At 41.2% G+C, this 18,986-nt stretch overlaps 2 protein-coding genes across 4 annotated transcripts; one reads left to right on the top strand and one right to left on the bottom strand.

Annotated features, from left to right (window-relative positions):
- Positions 1 to 224: 224 nt before the first annotated feature.
- On the bottom strand, positions 225 to 5,233 carry LOC118220361 (kelch-like protein 10). The gene is made up of 5 exons (XM_035404229.1): positions 5,016 to 5,233; positions 3,024 to 3,513; positions 1,675 to 2,292; positions 1,214 to 1,363; positions 225 to 590 (listed from the first exon to the last, which is right to left on the bottom strand). The coding sequence occupies exons 1-5, from the start codon at positions 5,195 to 5,197 to the stop codon at positions 225 to 227; spliced, it is 1,806 nt and encodes a 601-aa protein (XP_035260120.1). The 5' UTR covers positions 5,198 to 5,233.
- Positions 5,234 to 6,163: 930 nt separating this feature from the next.
- On the top strand, positions 6,164 to 17,824 carry LOC118221588 (7-methylguanosine phosphate-specific 5'-nucleotidase-like). Of its 3 annotated transcripts, none has more exons than XM_035406798.1 (10): positions 6,164 to 6,369; positions 9,345 to 9,419; positions 11,257 to 11,355; positions 12,063 to 12,132; positions 12,420 to 12,466; positions 12,746 to 12,831; positions 12,924 to 13,013; positions 13,145 to 13,307; positions 13,913 to 14,113; positions 14,907 to 17,824. In XM_035406798.1, the coding sequence occupies exons 1-10, from the start codon at positions 6,367 to 6,369 to the stop codon at positions 15,015 to 15,017; spliced, it is 945 nt and encodes a 314-aa protein (XP_035262689.1). In that variant the 5' UTR covers positions 6,164 to 6,366; the 3' UTR covers positions 15,018 to 17,824. The 3 variants fall into 3 exon arrangements, with proteins under 3 accessions (XP_035262689.1, XP_035262691.1, XP_035262692.1); XM_035406800.1 differs by having other exon boundaries at positions 6,165 to 6,369; positions 9,345 to 9,374; XM_035406801.1 differs by lacking the exon at positions 9,345 to 9,419 and having other exon boundaries at positions 6,166 to 6,369.
- Positions 17,825 to 18,986: the final 1,162 nt, after the last annotated feature.

Here is an 18,986-nt window from a genome sequence, read left to right on the forward strand (position 1 = left end):
ATGCACAAGGCATGCGCTACAATGAATACAGGTATGTTTAATTTATTTGTGCCTATGTGGTTGGCTCTGTGTATGGTGTTGCACTGTGATGGGTGGAGGGGTGGCTCTGCGTATGGAGCTGCACTGTGATGGGTGGAGGGGTGGCTCTGCGTATGGAGCTGCACTGTGATGGGTGGAGGGGTGGCTCTGCGTATGGAGCTGCACTGTGATGGGTGGAGGGGTGGTCATGCAGCGATCATGCTCTTGGCATCAGCCATGGGCTCTTCCATGGAGCCCTGCTGAGAATCTCGAGGGGCGATGTATTGAGTGATGTTGGGAAGGCCAGATAGCACACAACAGCTGAGGGCACTGCGGGCAACGTTCATGTCCGGGACATCATACCACTTGTCTTCCCTCTCATCATAGCATTCCACATGGAAAATGACTGTGAATCCATTGAAACCGGCCATTACGAACAGCTGGTCTTCCACCACCTCGATGCCAAAGTTGCTGCGGGGGTTGAACATGGGGGACACGGAGCGCCAGCTGTCTGTCAGCGGGTTGTAGGCCTCGGTGCTTCGTAACCGGGTGACTCCGTCAAAGCCCCCCACCTGGGGGAGACCATAAGTCACACCAGGGTCCAACACACAGCACAGAGGTTGCCTTAAGGCTGTATGTTTCAAATACATTCCCGAATAATACAAATTTGCTTTACAAAAATTATTTTAATGCTTTTGCAAACGTTTACATACCCTTTCTCCGGAGCATAAATAGAACAATGAAATTTGTGTTTGAATCGATGAAAACCTGTAGTATTATTACATTGTCTAGTTTCATACTCATTAATCCATTTCTGTTGCAGATACAGAGCCCTTTATTACATGTGACTCATGCTGCAGTATCCTGGATCTCCACAGCTCCAGCCATGGCTACAGGTACAAAGTCATTAATATAGTGAAATTTATTTGATGTTTCATTTATCACATGCACTGCAATTTGTCTGGGGGAAACTGCTGAATGGCAAGACAACATTTCATCATCTTTCAAAATGTTGTACATTAGGTGGACTCAAATAGTTGGACATAAACATAACAATACTTAAAGCCCCACCCCTTCTGTTAGCAAAGAGCAAGCCTTATAAATGCACCAAAATTAACCTTTACTGTAAGCTTGTTTCCTTTGTTATTTTAAGAAACGTTATGGTAGATTTGTGGTGTGTGAAGTCTGCACTCACTACGTAGATCTGCTCCTCATATGCAACGACCCCAAGACCACTGCGGCGAGTTCTCATGGGGGCGATCATAGTCCAGGTACTGGTCTGTGGGCTGTAGTACTCGGCGCTGAACAGATAGTCAACCCCAGTGAAGCCACCACAGATGTACACCTAAGTACAAAGAGGGCATTGGAAAGCAAACTTAAGGTACATCCTTCCAGCTATTTATATGACTAACGATGAAGAATAATAAATAGGGATAGTATTATCCCATTCTACTCCACTGTATAGTGGAGTAGAATGAGTTAGGGCAGATAAACTAATAAATATCTATCAAAGCCTTGACTTAGCAAGAATGACTCTGGCCTAGTCAAACAAAGCACTGTCTGGGGAATGTCACATTCTTTTTTCCTATTTTCACAAAGGTGTCAAATCTGTGAAAAAATAGGAGTAGTATAATAGGCCCCATATAAGAGGCCCACCTTGCCATGTAGTGAGGTGGCACTCGCATCACTCCTCTGCACGTGCATTGGCGGGATGAGGGTCCACTGATTCCTTTCAGGCTCATAGCGCTCAGCAGAGTTGTGGCGCATGTAGCCGTCAAAGCCGCCCATGGCATAGATGAGGCCATCCAGGATGGCCACGCTCACATAGCAGCGGCGCCAGTGCATTGGCGCCACCTGGTGCCAGGTACGTGTCACAGGGTTGAATTTGTGGACGCTGCTCATGTAGTCAATGTTGTTGTAGCCACCCACACAGTAGACAAAACCATTCAAGGTGGCAGTTCCATGGTAAGCCAGCCTGGGACCCTCCCGTAGCGTCACATCAACCCAGCGGTCTGCCCGTGCGTCAAAGGCCTCAACAGCATTGGAGGGGCCGTTAGTGCTACAGCCCCCAATGCATAGCAGGATGGTATAGGGTAGTCGCTGGCGTGCCAGTGGGTTACAGAGTAGGGGGCTGGAGGAACCGTTCATGTCAAGATCATACATGGCCTTCAGGGCTTTGATGATGATGGGCTTGCACTCCTCACTGTCCTTTACCAGGGAATTTTTCTTAACGTTGTTCATAAAGTAATCGGCATTCATCAAAGCCATCCGGACCTAGACAAAAAAAAAGACAGAAAGAGACAGACCAAGAGAATCCTTAGAGGTGAATGAATGAACTTTTGCTGTTGTTTTTCTTACTCGCGCAAGTAAGTCCACCACACTTGCTAGTTTGCTAACTAATACCGTTTACATTTGGACAGCAGCTACCATCAATCTCTCTTTGATGTGAATATGGTCAATGCTCCCTTCACCAACATCAGAGTTATCTCCAAATTCAAATTCCTGCCTATTGTAATGCTTCAGAAATTAGGAAGAATAGAGGTGTTTGTCATTATGACATAGAGCTCTACCAAAATTAGCATCTTTCGCTGCCAGTGTCTCTGTAAAGAGCGTGCTTGGCCAGTCATACAGAGAGAATTAATCAATTAATTAACAATTAATTTAAAAGTTTCAATAACTTGTTTTGTTCCATGATTATTTATGAAACAGCTGCCAACTTTACTGTGCAATAACTGGCAGTCTTCTTCCTTTGAAGGTAGAGGCTGACATGGTTGTTTCTGAAACAAATCCACAAAGGCAACAACAGGCCTTGTGTAATCCATAATTAGTTGCGGTGCCTGCTAGCATTGTTAAGGCTATGCAAGGATTATGGTTATGCATGGCAAAAGGACTAGGAGAGAAGAACTAAGAATTAAAGATGTCTGTTAGTGAAAGACTTGATTTTGTTAAACTGTTTCTACCATCTTGGCTATGAGTGAATGGCCACCAGATGGTGTCGCGCTCACCTTGGGCAACAGCATTGACATAAAGGATTTCCGGGTAGCTTTTGCGTGGGCTATCCAGCGTAGAATTGTGTCAAACACCACTTCCTCTTGCTCAACATTGAGGTCATCCTTCTCAATGATGTCACAGAGCTGGGATGGTGTAAGCTCCAGGAACTCTTCTGAGGTGTATCCTATCTCCTCAAAGTGGTGCAGAATGAAGCGGTAGGCATGTCGCTGGAGCTCAGGGCAAAAGTAGAATTTGGTGAATTTCCAGATGCCAATGCAGTTTTGAGGGCAAAGCTGGGACTCCAGAAAGTCACAGCAGGCCTGGGTGATACCCGGGACACAGAACTGGTCAGCAGCCTCCAGTAAGGGCTCCACATTTCTTGCTGTGATTGGCAGGGTGCCTGTGTAGGCATACTCAATAATCAGTTTCATCATCTGTGGTGATACACCAGGGATGCTGAACACCCGCTTCTCTGTGCTGTTCCAGCCACTGGTGAACAGAGTGCTGTGGGGGTCACACACAAATAATGTTCTTTTTAAACCAGTTTTAAGTTCCTCTCAAATTTTAAACACTATAGTGTCAGCTGTACAGATGCAAGTAGCTGAAATGAGTGCACTTCTAAAAGGCTCAGGCCCATGCCTATAAGCCATTAGCCATGTTTCCACAGCCCTCCTAATGCTGGAAAAGCTATGTGCTTGCCAATGCCTCTTGCTTTTCCGCAGCCACTGGGTTTTTTGTGGTGCTTTAGTTTTGCCTTTTCATGCTTCAAGGCCACAATTTTGGCCCTTTAAATCCCTTTGGTCCTCATCGGGCCCTTCAAATCCCTTTGATCCTCATCAAGGTAAAAGAGCATGGTCAAGGGTGGGATTATCCCAGCTAGCTCAAATTGTGAATGTTACCTGTCAATTTTAAGCAAGATTTAGGGCAGGGATGCCCAGATTTAGGGAAGAGGTGGTTTCCTTTCATTCAGCAGCCAAATAACCAATCAGTTGTCTTGAAAACAAGGTATATGAATTCTTTAGTCAATCAATAAATTAACTGAATCACTGGTGCTGACTGAAGAATAGCACTGTGCCAATCTCAGACTGGATTCTGACTGCCATTAACGCATCCGAGACCCAATGGTAGAAAGAAAACAGGTCAACAGTCTGATTCTATGGCTGGAGGCTTTTGATACAATTGGAAGCTTTTGGCTTGAGATAGCTGGACTGGATGTGGAAATGCAGCCACTAATTAGGGAGTGTCACTCACTAATAACAGCAGAATAGATTGTGGGAGAAAAAACTATAGCAGTACCTATAGTTACTGGCTGGCTAAAACCAGCTTAGCCCGGGTGGGATAAGACCAATTATGTCCTGTCACCCCCAGTCATTGTTAGATCACTGTGTAACATTGCTGAGGCTCAAATCTTTGGCTACAGGGCTCACTTGTAGTGACTATCTTTGCAGACTGAACCATTGTGAATAGATTTCATTATTTTAAAAAGCCCAAACTGTGTTATTCCATTTGTAATCGACAATGTCCACATTCAATTTTGTATAATATATTCTTAAGATTTACAGATTTCAAAAATATTGTTTAATTCATGTAAATTGTCCCTTTATTTTTTCCACATACAGTTTCCAAGACTTGAATAAGAACAGAGAAATTAAGCAGAACTTCTTGTAGATTCAATATGATGGGGCCAAGATAATGCAACAAACGTGAAAAATACAAATGTTTGGCAGGATTTGGACATGCAACCATAACTCCATATCTGAAGTTTATAGATGGCCCATGAACAAATTTTGGAGTTCTAAGATGGTTCTGAAATTTGAATGTAGGTCATTTGGAAAGTCTGATCACAATATTCTACAAATTGTCATCCTGCTAGGATTGATTTTTAAAAAGTTTAAACCATGCTTATTTATTTAATCTATACATTTAGCCATTCAATAAAGTATTTCAAACATGATCAAAAGAGACATTTCTTGAAAACCACATATGACCCCTCCTGAGATCCTCACCGGAAATAGGGACTGCAGCCACATAGGATGTTCTTGTGGGCGTTGAATGCAACACCGTTTGCGATGATGACTACATCACACAGCTTTCCCTCCAGTCGCAACTCATTGAAAACTTTAAAAGACATGTCACTCATCTTCCACTCTCTATTGTGCCTCTGCAGTTGTATGGACAGGACTTCCATTTCACTTGTTGCTTAAAAAATTCTCTCAATTTGTGTTCCTACAGGTCATTTGAGGTCTTTGACCTTGAATTAAAAGCAGCAAACTGTAGATGTTTACTGGTCTTCTTCATAATAACTAGACTTTGGAAGTTTAAGATTATTATATATTACTCACATCTTATTGTTACTTCACAATAAAATGACCCTTTAGAATCTAGAACGTTGTAATGGTTAAAGCAAAGAATCTGGTTATCGTCAAAAGCATCACAGGCGGTTAAATATTGACGTTTCTTATCACGTGACTTGTGTTGATTGCAATGATGTGATATCGGGAGGCCAGTCTGTAGCTGGACTCTTATTTGCAAAAAGCGGCCAGTGCAAGATTAAACGTCTATTAAATCCTATTGTTTCTTTTATTATTATTATTATTATTATTATTATTATTCGGTGGTTTGTAGACCACAAGGTAGGACTGTTTATAATAATTTGCTAAATGATAAAAATGACACTGACGCTCAATAGCCTGAGCGCCTTACTGCATGTAGCTGTCCAGCATATGGTAGGCTACACGCTGACGTAGGTGTGTTGGAAAGAAAAAGAGGAAATGTTTAAATGGGTTATTCATTGTAAATTGACCAGGGGGATGGATGAATTTAGCTATATTTTAATTGTTAATTATATATAAGATATTGGTAAGACACAAATTTGTTAATAAAAAGTCTTTTTAAAGAATTAATTGATGTTAAATGATTGAGTGCTTTAATGTTACCTGTTTTGTCCCACACACACACAAAGATTTTTAATCTTAAAATTATATTTTACATTGCTGTACCGATCAGCTCCATTTAGCATTTAACTCAAGAAAACCAACTTTGCTTCATTTTCTCGTTCATTTGTCGAGTATTTTAGCTCGTGAAGCTCAGCCATACAGGAGGCCTCACCCTTGAGTCAGTTTGGTAATACCCTGGAACCTTTCTTACTCCAGTTGTTGCGAGAGGAAACTATTTACGGTAACTAAAAGATCCAACGGAGGCTAGAGGTTTGTTGCAGGGTTGCTACGACTTAAAATGAATGTTTGTAGCTACCTCTAAAGTTTAAATTAACGATAGTTAATATACATCTACCTCACTTGTTACTTCTGTTTACTGTATATCGTTGCTGTACCACGTCGTAATTTTGGGGGGAAAAGAATGGTAAGTCGCTTATTTGCCCCGCCTCTCTATTTTGCTAGCTGGTTCACTTAGTCTAGGTAATCTTATTCTTAGTTACATAGCTAAGTGTAACTGCAGTTATTTTGTTTTGATCTTGTTGTTAGCTATCTAACTGGCCGTATACGTTGTTTATTAGTGTAAGGTGGTTAATCATGCATACTAGTAACATTTCCATCTGTCTTCGAGGCAACAGTAACGCTGGAGGGTAATCTCTAATCTAACCCCAATAGCTGGAGGCAACGTTAGCTTGTAGCTAAATTGCAGATCAGATCAGGTCATGTTGCATTTTTGGGCCAGGGTCCTTGTCTTAAATTTGTATTCTGCAATCTTTATAGTTAGATGAGCAAACCTGTTGAAATGCATCAATGTTATGCCTACCTATCTAACACGAGTTATGTAACGTTAGCTAACATTAGCTTTCTAAGAGGATTCAACCGTTAAAAAAAGAACAAAGTGAGTCACCTTTATACTTCGAAAACGTGCAAAACCAAGACTTATATCCTTAGCATGAAAGTTAACCTAACCAAATATCAGTGGTTGCGCAAGCCCATGGAATGCCGCGTCTTTATAACTCTAGACCTTTCAAAATCTGCCTTTTTACACTAATTTACTTGCGTTCTGATAAAATAGCCAACTTTTTGGGCATATTATGTGAACTCGCAATAACAACACCATAAATGTACGTGTGTCGTTCATAATTTCATTCAAATTAAGCGCGTTCTCTTTAAATTCTGCATTGCTTACCACGGATGTGTAAATATTATGATCAATAAACAACAAATGTCTGACATCGAAAGACGATTGGCTTAGAGAAATCAGAGCAGTTATTTTGTTATGGTTCATGTCTGGGTCATCACCCCTTGTCATCTTGAGAAATACTTCTGAATATCTGCGTTTATAGAACGCGGTGCATTTTCCCCCCAGCATTTTGGCTCTTTTTCTGAGGAAAAAAACGCAGAATCCTGCAGTAAGGCGACCACTGAATTTACCAATAATCATTACTCTCAATCAGTTTAACTGAAAAACGCAATCACGGTCCCAAAGACGCAATCCCTCATTATACGCATACATTTCTTTATCAAAAGGTGTTTTTGAATGAAACGTTGGCAATATAATAATGCACCGTAGAGCGCCAGTCTGTTACTGTGGAATTGACCATGCACTGTTTCTGTAGCCTGAATACAAAGTTTTGTTGCCACGGAACAATAGGAATTTCACGTATTTGGGGAGTTACATACAGGAATCTGCCGGAATTTATTTCACTCAACATTACTACATGCATTCGTGCAAGTACAATCAAACCCTCACGCCAGGGTCAGTCTCCTAGGGCTGGATGCTATGGAAAAACACGTCTGTGCAGTGTTTTGGTTTGTGTTAAACATGCTGATGCACTCAGAATTTAGCAAAAAATAAAGCTTTGTGGAGAAGCTGTAGTTCTGTTTTTGCTATTAATGGTTGGCAGTTGCTCTTTTCATTTCCAAACAGATGTGTTACAGTCCTACAGTTATGTATGACATTCATGTACTGCCTGTTGGGGGCCAAGTTGCTGTCCTCAGGCTTACAGAAAACCCTCATTAAACACTAGGAATTGACCACTTTCCGCTAACAAAATGTAGCAAATCTACAAAACATCACTACTTAAGTATTGAATTGAGAGCAAATGTCAAAAGTAAGTGCACAACCCTCTCATACTAGTTTTGCTCTTAAATCTAACTTTTTTGTGTGACACTGCCGTGTGGTTGTTTGTCAGGCTGTTTCTACTTGTCAGTTTTCGCTAGCACACACTGAATCTGACGGCTACCTCATATTCAGAGGTTGAGTTGATTCACTGACTCACAGGCCTTTGTCCTTTAGTGTTGCTGCTTACTGCAGTTTACCATGCCATCAATACCAAGCTGTGAAGTGTCCACTTCACAAAATGCTAGATCCTGTGGTAACTTTCCCATTTCCCTGTTATTTGGACATCATGTGCAATCCACATTAACCAGGAACACCACCTAAGCAACTCCCTCTTGTTTTGTGGAAGACATGCCACAAAAGATACCCCCCCTCCCCCTCCCATAGTTTCTGACAGGAGCAGTATCTCTCTAAGCCCTTGGACTGCAGGCTATACAATATTGAATTCTGGGCTTAAGTGCTGAAATATTTTATCCATTCAGTTTTCTACATTTTTTAATTTTATGCATTGTCTACTGAAAACACCAGCATTAATGAGTAGGTCCACCAGTCTCTCCTTGTTTTCTTGCATGGTACTTCAGTCCTTCACCAGCTAGAGGTCATGATAGCCTCTTTGTCGAGCCACTTCTCAAACAACTCCCATTTGCAGTACCTCAATAATCTAAGCTGATAAAGTAATTGCTGCTAAGTAAGCACAGATGATGATTACAGCAATGTTTACAAGCGACACTCACAATTACGTGCTATCTTGGACATGCTGCAATATTTTTAAATATTGTACGGGGGCATGATAGGTTTTTGTTATAAGCTGTGTTAAATGGCCACATTACAAATGACAGCTGTTATATAACATTTAACTTGGACAAAAAATATGTTATAATTCGTTGAATCGTGATTTTATTTTTCAAACTAACCATGGTCTTCATTCAAGACTAAGTGGAATCAGGTATCAGGGCTAGGCTAAAACAAAAATCTACATGTATGCTGGCACTTTTTGGATAAAATTGGACACCCCTGCTTTATATGGGAGCATTTTTCGTTTTCTGCGGTTATACTCAATCCTGGTCCTAGAGAGCCACAGAGTCTGCTGGTTGTTGTTCAAAGTGCATCTGTCCATGATCCATTTCATTTTGTTTTCTCTCCTAAGCTTCAGCTCGTTATAGTTTATCAACTTTTAAAACCAGCCCCAATTTGGCTGAGATGGCAGCTGCAGAGATGGTTTATTAACTGTGCCGGTATCATGTGCCCGAGTTAACCATCTCTTTTGGTTCTGTGCCCAGATTTACCACATTCCCTGGATATATGTCCCGGTACGCACTGCCCTTGCAATCTGGCACCAGCTGACAAAGTATGAGGTCAGGTGGTTTTATGTTCTGAAGACTGTGCATGCTTTTGATCTAATATTTGGATTACACCTCTGGGAACTCCAGATTCATCCAAATCAAACTGCAAAGAATTAACTGGACATTCTCCTAGAACCAGTTAAGTGCCCTAAAAACAATGATAGACAGATTAAATTGGTTGGGCCACTGTTTGTTCAACTAAGACAGGGGTGTCAAACACCTGTCCTGGAGGGCTGCAGTGTCTCCTGGACTGTGTGTGAATTGGCGGAATTGCCTACTATTGAGTATACTTGTTGAATACATGGAGCAAGAAAGTTGTTACGCAGGCAAAGTTGCACAGGTAAAAGACCGTTTCGGTTCCATTAAATGTGATGCGTGGCTTCGCTTTATAAAAGAGGCGCAACTTCGCTGACATTTTCCGTCAACACTAACGATATGTGAGCATGGCTGCGCATGGGTGGAACGTCTCATGATACTTACACAGTACGATAGGACAATAGTATGGAGGATATTTTTCACCTCTTGTACTGAAGTATGCAGTAAACCATATGCTTAGTAGACTGCACATACTTTGAGGACACAGTAGTTAGGAGGCTGATTCGGACACAGCCCTGGTTATCAAGTACATTTCAAGACAAGTCATTCATTGGCTTAGGATTCCATGCACCTTGTTCTCGAGGTCTTAAAGGTCCTATGTCTTACGAATCAGTGTACCTAGTTTTGGCATTGATTGTGCAGTGTGGAATGATACTTACCTGCTGGTAAAATATGAACTCAGTACTACCTCACTTCAAAGGGTAGGAAACTTGCTGGATTTATATTTTTTCATAAGAATGTACAGGGATATTTTTTCCCTTAAAAAGCACAACATTTTTTGGTAGAAAATTACTGAAAAATAGTATGACATGGGACCTTTAAGTGCCTGCAGATTGAAAGGAAACCGCAAATAACTTTCGACACTGTGGTCTTCCAGAGCTGGAGTTTGACACCCCTGCACTAAGCCATGCCTATTTGAGGGCTAGGTCTTATCTATCACATTATATAATTAACTGAGGAAATCTGGATACCTGGATTTGGAAGAATGTTATACCCAGTGCCGTTCCGTTGCCTGCAAGCCAGGCTTGCCAGTGATGTGGTCATAATTACAGCGATGACAGAAATTAACCTGCTGAAGTGGTTCTTGAGGAGTGTGTATGGCTTCCATAAGCATGCAGTTTATTTTTTTGATTTTCGTTTTTTGAAAGCATCATGATCTGCAGTGTCGTTTGTTCTTTCGAGTACTTGGCAGCCCACAGTATGACTCAATTGGCACATTAGGTACTTTCATGCCTTTCCTCTCCAGGTACTGTAGCTGTTCCTGTCCAAACTTGAATGCATTGCTGAGAGGTCTGAAATAAATGTTCATTGGTTCCTGTAATATAGTTCTGTGCTGTAAACAGTATATACTGTGGTGGTAAAAACTACATATGCCAGCAATATCTTGCAAGACACCTGAATCCCATAATAGCCTACAAACATGATATAGCCTATATCTGGCTGCTACAAGGGATTTCATTGCATTGAAATCGTGTGAACAAGGCCATGGATTTGTCAATATTTTGGTTTTTGATTGCAGTGTGGTCATACTTGGATTGTGAGAACTTTGACAATGGCTGCCATACTGGTGTACACTGAATGGAGCACTGAATTTAGAGAGCGGGGCAGTGTTTGGATGTTTGGTAGACAGTTAATATGGCTTCTCCAAACCTGAAATCACTCCAGGATCCTGCCTTTCACCCCTCCCTGCTGCCATACAGACAGTGGTGTATCCACAATTGTGTGACTTTGGTCCTTTCTTCTCTCTCCCCAGATCCCTGAACTGTCTAAGCCCTCGGTGTTAATGAGGGACCGCAAGAGAGTGGAGGAGATCATTCAGTCCATGCACAGGGCTGGGCCCAGTGCTCTCCAGGTACCCAGCCCAACCTGCATTCATGGGCTTTTGATTCAAAAGGGAAGTGTACAGATCAGTCCAGTTGTTGCTGCTAAGGTCCAGGTTCATAGTGCCCTTTGAATTTGAAGGCTGACAGAGGCGAGCAGTAGATTTTAAGAATCAGCGGAGGGAGACCTGCATTGGAGCATTAAACCCCTGTGGATATCAAGGACTCTTGTAAGACAAACCGATCAAGCAGAGTTAGAAGACCGTCACTGCCTTTGATCTGTCCATTCAGCGGGGACGTGAAGCTGCTGACACCAATGCACAGCAGGTCCCACAGGAAGCACTCCCACTCAGACCGACACCTGAGAGCACTTGCAAATCTGCGTCAAAGCTTCCTCATTGGCTACATTCAATACGGATGTCAAAGACAATTTGGTGTCCATTATTCACAGCCATTCATGGGGCCTTGCATATCCTGTATTTAACACATTATCTGTTTATGCTACTGGGTATTTCACTGAAGCAGTTCAGGTTAGGTATCTCATTCTAAGAGCACAACACTTCTCCCACCTAACCTTCTGGTATCAAGTCCAGACCTATAAGGATTAGTTCACACTGTGGCCTCATACATAATAAAAAGTTGTCATGTCCGCCCTGGTTGCATTTTATTTTGCAAGTAATTTGCATTTTTGCTCTTTGGGTTAGTTGTTGTCACTCTACACGGTGTCTTCCCACTGCAGGTCATCTCTGACTTCGACATGACCCTCACCAGGTTTGCACACAATGGGAAGCGCTGTCCCACCAGTCACAGTGAGTAAAGGCCAGACACAGCTGTCAGTTTTAATGTGTTCACTTTAAAGGGAGGTTCCTGTTTAAAGCAGCATAATTTTGGCCTTCTAGATATGAATTCCATGCCACAATCTCAGTTCACACTGCTCCAAAATTATTTTGCAAAAGCCGTGAGCAATGAGTGGAATTCTTGTCTCAGACTTTAAAGCAGGAATTGTCATAGATTCTTATGATTAAGGCAACTGTCGAGATGGCTAATGCATTCAGTGCAACATTTTTCATGGAGTGTTGTCCGTTTGTCTCTGCAGATATCCTTGACAACAGCAAACTCATCAGTGAAGACTGTAAGAAAAGTGTGAGTGTATCTTCTTCAGTAAGGCCCTTGGAATTGGACAAATTGCCATCTAGTGGCTGTATAATATGTCCAAATTGCATTAGCAAGAGCATGGAACAATAGGGAGGTATTGAGCCTTTTTCTGGCACCAACGCAGACAACAGAAAGGCATCCATTTAAAGGCTGTAGATTAGTCCTGGTGTTGCTGAGATCCGATAGATATTGTTCCTCTTGTGAAGAGCCTGTGGATCCTCGCGACATTGTTTCATACAGAGGCTGACTGGTCTCTTCTTCCCTCAGCTGAAGGAGCTGCTGAACACGTACTACCCCATTGAGATCGACTCCAGTCGCACGGTGGAGGAGAAGCTGCCTCACATGGTGGAATGGTAAGTTTCAGCCACGCGCAATCGAACCTACCCACAGCCGGGAGTGCGCTGCTCAGGTATCGTGGTAAAGCCATGTGGATTCTCCCGCACAGGTGGACCAAAGCGCACAACCTGCTGATTCAGCAGAAGATCAGGAAGGACCTGCTGGCTCAGGTGGTGAAGGAGTCGGACGCCATGCTCAGGTAAGGCTGCAGCCAGTCCTTCAGTCTCCGCCACAGCCATGTTTGAATGAAATGTTGATCATAATCCTCAAGTTCTGTGCAATTGGGGATGCTTCAGCACTGTAGTCATGTATTACGATGTGGTTTGGCAGGGAGGGGTACAAGGAATTTTTCGACCAGCTGCAGGAGCACAATGTCCCGCTTCTCATTTTCTCTGCTGGGGTCGGCGACGTGCTGGAGGAGGTCATACGTCAGAACGACATCTTCCACTCCAACGTCAGGGTCTTCTCCAATTACATGGACTTTGATGAAAATGTGAGTTATCGTAAATATCCCAGCATGCAGATGGGTGTCTACTGCCCTTTTTTTTGTCTTTGGGTTTTTAGTTTTTTTTTAATTAATAAAAAAAAAAACTTTTTTTGCAGAAAAATTAAAATTGTGTCTCAAAGTATTTTTTCTGTTGTTGTTCTTTACAGCATTGATCATCATAGTAGTGGTCATAATCATCATAGATTTACTGCTAATTTGTATAGACTGATTATCCAGCCAATTTGGTGGTGGTGTTGACAATTTTACATTCTAGAACCCTTTAATACAGATGGAATTTTAATGAAATGTTATGGTAAAGCACCATTCTCAAGGTTGCAGTTGCAGTTGCAGTCTCATGTATTAGACTCGCATTTTCAATCCTGACTCTAGAAGTGGCACCACTGTCTGACACACTGACAGATTTTAAATGATCATATTAAAGTAATGATAATGAATGTATTTGTAAGTTTTCCGCAGATGTAGACTTTGGGCAGTATGCATGTGGACTGCTTTGCAGAATGAGATCAAAAGCATTTTAACAAAAGTAGCGAGGCGATAGGAACCGGAAGCTGTAGCATTTACAGTTTTCCCTGCCCTTCCTCATTCTTCAGGGCATCCTGCGAGCCTTCAAGGGCCAGCTGATCCATACCTACAACAAGCGGGAGGGGGCACTGCTCAACGCTGGCCACTTCCAGGAGCTGCAGGACCGGCACAACGTGCTGCTGCTGGGGGACTCCATCGGGGACCTGACCATGGCTGACGGGGTGCAGAACGTGGAGAACGTCCTGAAGATCGGCTACCTGAATGACAAGGTGGCGTAGCTGCTTTTGCTATTAAAATGTGCTCAAATTCAACAGGTAATGTATTGAAGGTATGCCACAGTATGACTGGATACAAGAATGCCAATGAGGCTTTGCTTCCAGACTTCTTTGCACGTGCTAATCGTAGGACAGTATTCAAATTGTGGGCTGGTGAATTCAAATCGCATTGCTGAGTATTGGCAGGCTTTTTTGTGTACAGTTACCTGCTGTTTCTAACAGACTGTGTATGACAAAACAATTATAACCAAAGTGATACAGTCAATACCATATTGGAGCAATAGATGGTAATTCAGGGAAGAAGTCCTTAGATCCATTAAAAAGTAATGGTGAGTTAAACGTAGATTCAAAGGTCAGATAAAATGTTGCTATGAGACATGAATAGTGTAAATCTGGACCGAAGATCCGGACCGAGCTACACATTTAAATTAAATTAGCTATATAGCACCATGTGCATATTCTTCATTTGCTGGATACCTCTATTTAGTCTGATTTCGTTTGCAGGTACACATGTATTGCAGTGCACAGACTACAGATCAAGTACAGCAATAGCATTAATTTGAATGCTAATTACACCCTAACAAACCTTATGTGATCCAGAGAATGCCTAAAGTACACAAAAGAAAATACTAAGGGTACAATTTGCACTCTGTGATAAATCAACGTTTAATTCACAATTACAGAAAGAACAACCCTGCAACATGAAGTCTTGTAGTCCATACAGTGTATGTGTATTGGTCACTCCGCAGAGCACTAATCCTGGTTGTTTTTTTTGCTGTTGTTACAGGTAGAGGAGAGGAAGGAGTCCTACCTAGCCTCATATGACATTGTTTTGGAGAAGGACGAGACCATGGACGTGCCCAACGCTCTCGTGCGCCTCATCACTGGGGGGCAGTGAGCAGGGCGTGAGGTGTGGAAGCTAGACGGGTGTGGTTATAGTTCTGGATTCTAGTTTCAATAGTCTCCTCCTTCCAAGGATGAACAGATTGCCTGCCTGACATTGATGGGTAACCACATAACACTGAAAGGAAACAGACTCCTCACACCACTGCAGTCTGAAATTCCATGATGTCACATGAGTCCTGTGGCCAGTTGAGAACTGTATGTTCTGTTATAGAAGTCTGCTGTGCCATCGCTTGCATGGCTACTTGTTGGGTTTTACCCCACTCACTGTACAGTCTATACTCCCCACACCGTTTCTCTGGAGTTCTGCAAGTAACTGAAAAGACACCACCTCAACATGAGCCGAAGGCCCTGCTCACACTTTACCGCACTGTCCGCGACTTCACTCCGACAAATGAGACGGCAGGAAAAGTGCAAGTATTTATGCAAAAGGGAATCGTGTTCTGGTCCACTCCACTTTAAAAATAGGAAAAAGTGATTCTGCACAAGTAACTCTTTTTGCAAGTCAAAAAGGCTAGGACAAACACACTAGTTCCAAAAAATAGTTTTAAATTTGTTACACTGTTGCTCAACTTAAAGGTGCAGGTGAAGAAATAGCATTTTACAAAAGAAAAAAGGATTAGAGAGGAAAGGTTTTAGCTAAATGCTTTCAAAAGTGCTCTCAGTGCACTTTAAAAAGAGACTTTTGTTTAGCATTTTTTTTTTAGAAAAGGACCTTGTGTTTAATTACCCCATTTTTACCCATCCTTCTAGGGTACTGTGTACCTTTTTTTAAAGGCAACATGTTTCCCAGGGTACTGGGCAACATATTAAAGGGATCTAACTTGAACAGTCCCTCCAGATCAAAGAGCCTGATGAGGTTCAAATTTCATTTCATGCAAATGTCAGGGAGTTTTAGAGCATTACTGGTTGGTTCTTTTTCCATTTCTGTAGTGATATTGTTCTGAATGTGATTATTCTTTTAATTTAGCTGTTAAATAAACGGTTGTATTGACATGTCATAGGTGAGGTAAAATAAAGATAGGCATTGGTGTTGTGATGAGTTTTACCAAATTGTCCACACTATGTTAAAGGGAGAAAGTCTCTGTGACAAATCTTGTTTTTGTTAATCATGATGTCTTGATATACACTTTTCCTTAGGTAAAGTACTGCAAGTAATTTGGAGGGCAGCTAATACAATCTATTTTGCAGTGTTAATAATATTGATATAAGGTAACTTAATTCTAAGAAAGGTATTTGGATCACAACTTGATATTTTAAATCTTAAACGGTTCATTGTTGTTGCTGTGCATGTGGTTGTCAATCAGTGTTACTACTGTCTGAAATGGCCGTTCACTTGCCAGAAGTTTTTAGGCTGACAACATTTATTTCATTGCACAAGTAATTCTGGTTTACATTATATTTTTGAAGGGTATGTTAAAACGTTTCCCAAGTTGATACACTCCCGAGAAGCACCTCTTTGTTACATTACTGTTATCTTATTTGTGAATAGTCACAGTTTTGTGGGGATGTTAAAGATTAATTTAAATGCCTTTAAACGTTTAAACATTTAAATTTTAATGTGGCAGTTTACAATAGAATACCACATGAAATGTCGTGATAATTAATCCTGTTCACCCAGGGAATGCTGCTACACATTCCTAGAGATGTTCATTATGTTGTCTGATAGTTTGCAAGACGTGATGAAGCCTTATTCATCATTATCATAAAAACACTTATTTAAAATGGCACAAATATTGTGGTGGAAACGTAGAACTTGCAATTAAAACTAAACTATTAAATATGAAAAAACACTGAAGTGAATTTAAGTATTATTTACTATTTTGGTAATGTCAGCCTCCTTTCATTGGCGTGATTAATTAGACTACACAATTCCTTCCTGGCTGCATGGTACATTTAGGGGGCATTTTTGAGGTATGGATATTGCTTGTTTCATGATGGCAAGATGTAAATCTAACCCAAAACCGTAAGGATCTCTTTGCTGATAAAATTTTTATGTTCATAATGGTTGGCACATGGATGTACTCGAAACGGCTGATGTAACAGCCTGTAGCCATAGTGTGCACAACCCCTTTAAAACAGGGGTTTTCATCTTCTGTGTTCCAGGGACCCCCCAACCAGGCTTAAAGGCAGCCTGTGGGACACCCAAGATTGTACATGATCACAATAATGTGTCATGAATTATTAGTGTAATGGTGAACTATTTACACCACCTACTTTTGATTTATAATTGGAGTACAAATGGGTCTGTAAATGTGCATGATATGGGAAACTGTCATGTATGCTGTTAAAACATACAAAAATGGTATTCAGTTGATATTTTTCCTCTTTCAACAGTTAATGGTGTCAGTGCCATCTAGTGTTGTCACCTCAGCAGTGCTGTACTAGTGTACATAACTGCCCAGCCCATGCAGCCTTGAGATGAATTTGTTTCTCGTGAACAGAAGTACAGACCAGTATAATCCCTCCATCAGGAACTCCATCCATTTATCACAAGCCTATTTCCTGTTCTATTAATTCCAAATGCACAAAGTATGAACTTTCTCATGCAATTTTATTAAGACTGGGTCAAGATGTTAGTCATAACCCGTAAGACTTGTCATTTGACTCCTATTTAAAAAGAAATAATTTTACTCAGAAATTATTCATCTTTTAGGGAACTAATTGGTTATTAGACAAATCAACTACATTTTTGGGAGTTAACATAAATGTTTCCTGTTCAGTCTTGTGGCTAATGGCGAGTAAAGGTTATGGCGAGTAATTTTATTTATGTTAAAAATAAACCCTAGATGGAATACAAAATGTGTCTGTGTTTATATTTTAAAGAGATCTTAAGTGGTTGATAATCATTTTTATATCTACAGTAGTGATTGTAAATTGAGTATTTTGGTGGAACACACCATGGACATTGGCATTTACAACTGGGACAGTTGGAAGCAGTGTCATTCATTCCAGAGAAACGTACCGTATAGTAGGGATGTATCCGAATCCGAATACTGTATTCGGGAAAGCACGAATAATGCGATGGAAACATATTTCTTCTACCCGAAGTTACTCATTATTTGGATTCGGGAAAGAAAAAAAAAGTCAGCTCCATGTCGAGTTCTCAGCCTCTATCTAACGTTACACGGAGAGAGAGAGAGAGAGAGAGAGAGTTACACACACCAATGAACTTTGAGCCACTGCGCTGCAAAACGTTTAATAAATAAGTTCTATGCGTCAGCCATTATGTTTCTTCAAATCGATTCATATCATTGTGGATGGCCACTAGATAAAAATGCCCATTCTGTTTGCAACAAACGACTTTGATTTCACTAACTAGTCGTTTCATTTACTACACATTATTGAAAAGTGATCGCTATATTCTGTAGTCGCCCCCACCGAGTCAGCGCACAGCAGGCAGCGGGCTGAAAGCTGACCGTTCCCGGCTATCACTCAGGGAAACTCTCGCATCGGCGTCAGGTGCGGGAGCTAGCGAGACAAAAGCCTGGTGTGGCAGCTGGATTTCTTTCAAACCCCCGCAACCTAAATCAAAATCAAGCTTAGAACCTGTAGTTTTTAAGCTGTATCCCGTATGTGTTAATTTCCTCCATTAAAAAACCCAGTCGAAATATTGAAAAAAACCGACGTTTTACCTTGTATTTCAGTCAATATTTTGTAGTCTATCCAAACCCAGTTCAGTAGGGGACATAAATAAATAAATAAAAATAAAACAGGCAAAAAAAACTTCATGTAGGCTATTACTATTATATAGGCTACTGTCTCCCTAGCGAACTGCAGTAACGTTAACACAGAAACGCTAACGCGAAATGTAAGATTATTACCTTCAACTGAAGGATATGTTTCTTCATGTATATCTTCACTGTAAATAGTTTCTATTTCCAATGCAAAACAGAATCTTTCGATTTATAAAACATTTTTTTCTGTTTCTGATTGTTCAATGTACCCCAGTTAAAGGGGGGGT

Source organism: Anguilla anguilla, chromosome 2 (genome assembly GCF_013347855.1).
Source record: "Anguilla anguilla isolate fAngAng1 chromosome 2, fAngAng1.pri, whole genome shotgun sequence".
Classification (NCBI taxonomy): Eukaryota; Metazoa; Chordata; class Actinopteri; order Anguilliformes; family Anguillidae; genus Anguilla; species Anguilla anguilla.

Excerpts from the sequence above, each read along its gene's own strand:
- LOC118221588 (XM_035406798.1), top strand. Across the intron at positions 12,467-12,745 it reads GTGAAGACTGTAAGAAAAGT|CTGAAGGAGCTGCTGAACAC; the intron begins GTGAGTGTATCT and ends TTCTTCCCTCAG. Across the intron at positions 13,308-13,912 it reads ACATGGACTTTGATGAAAAT|GGCATCCTGCGAGCCTTCAA; the intron begins GTGAGTTATCGT and ends CTCATTCTTCAG.
- LOC118220361 (XM_035404229.1), bottom strand. The coding sequence starts at position 5,197 with ATGGAAGTCCTGTCCATACAACTGCAGAGGCACAATAGAGAGTGGAAG. Across the intron at positions 3,514-5,015 it reads GGCTGCAGTCCCTATTTCCG|CACTCTGTTCACCAGTGGCT; the intron begins GTGAGGATCTCA and ends TGACCCCCACAG. Across the intron at positions 591-1,213 it reads ATGAGGAGCAGATCTACGTA|GTGGGGGGCTTTGACGGAGT; the intron begins GTGAGTGCAGAC and ends GGTCTCCCCCAG.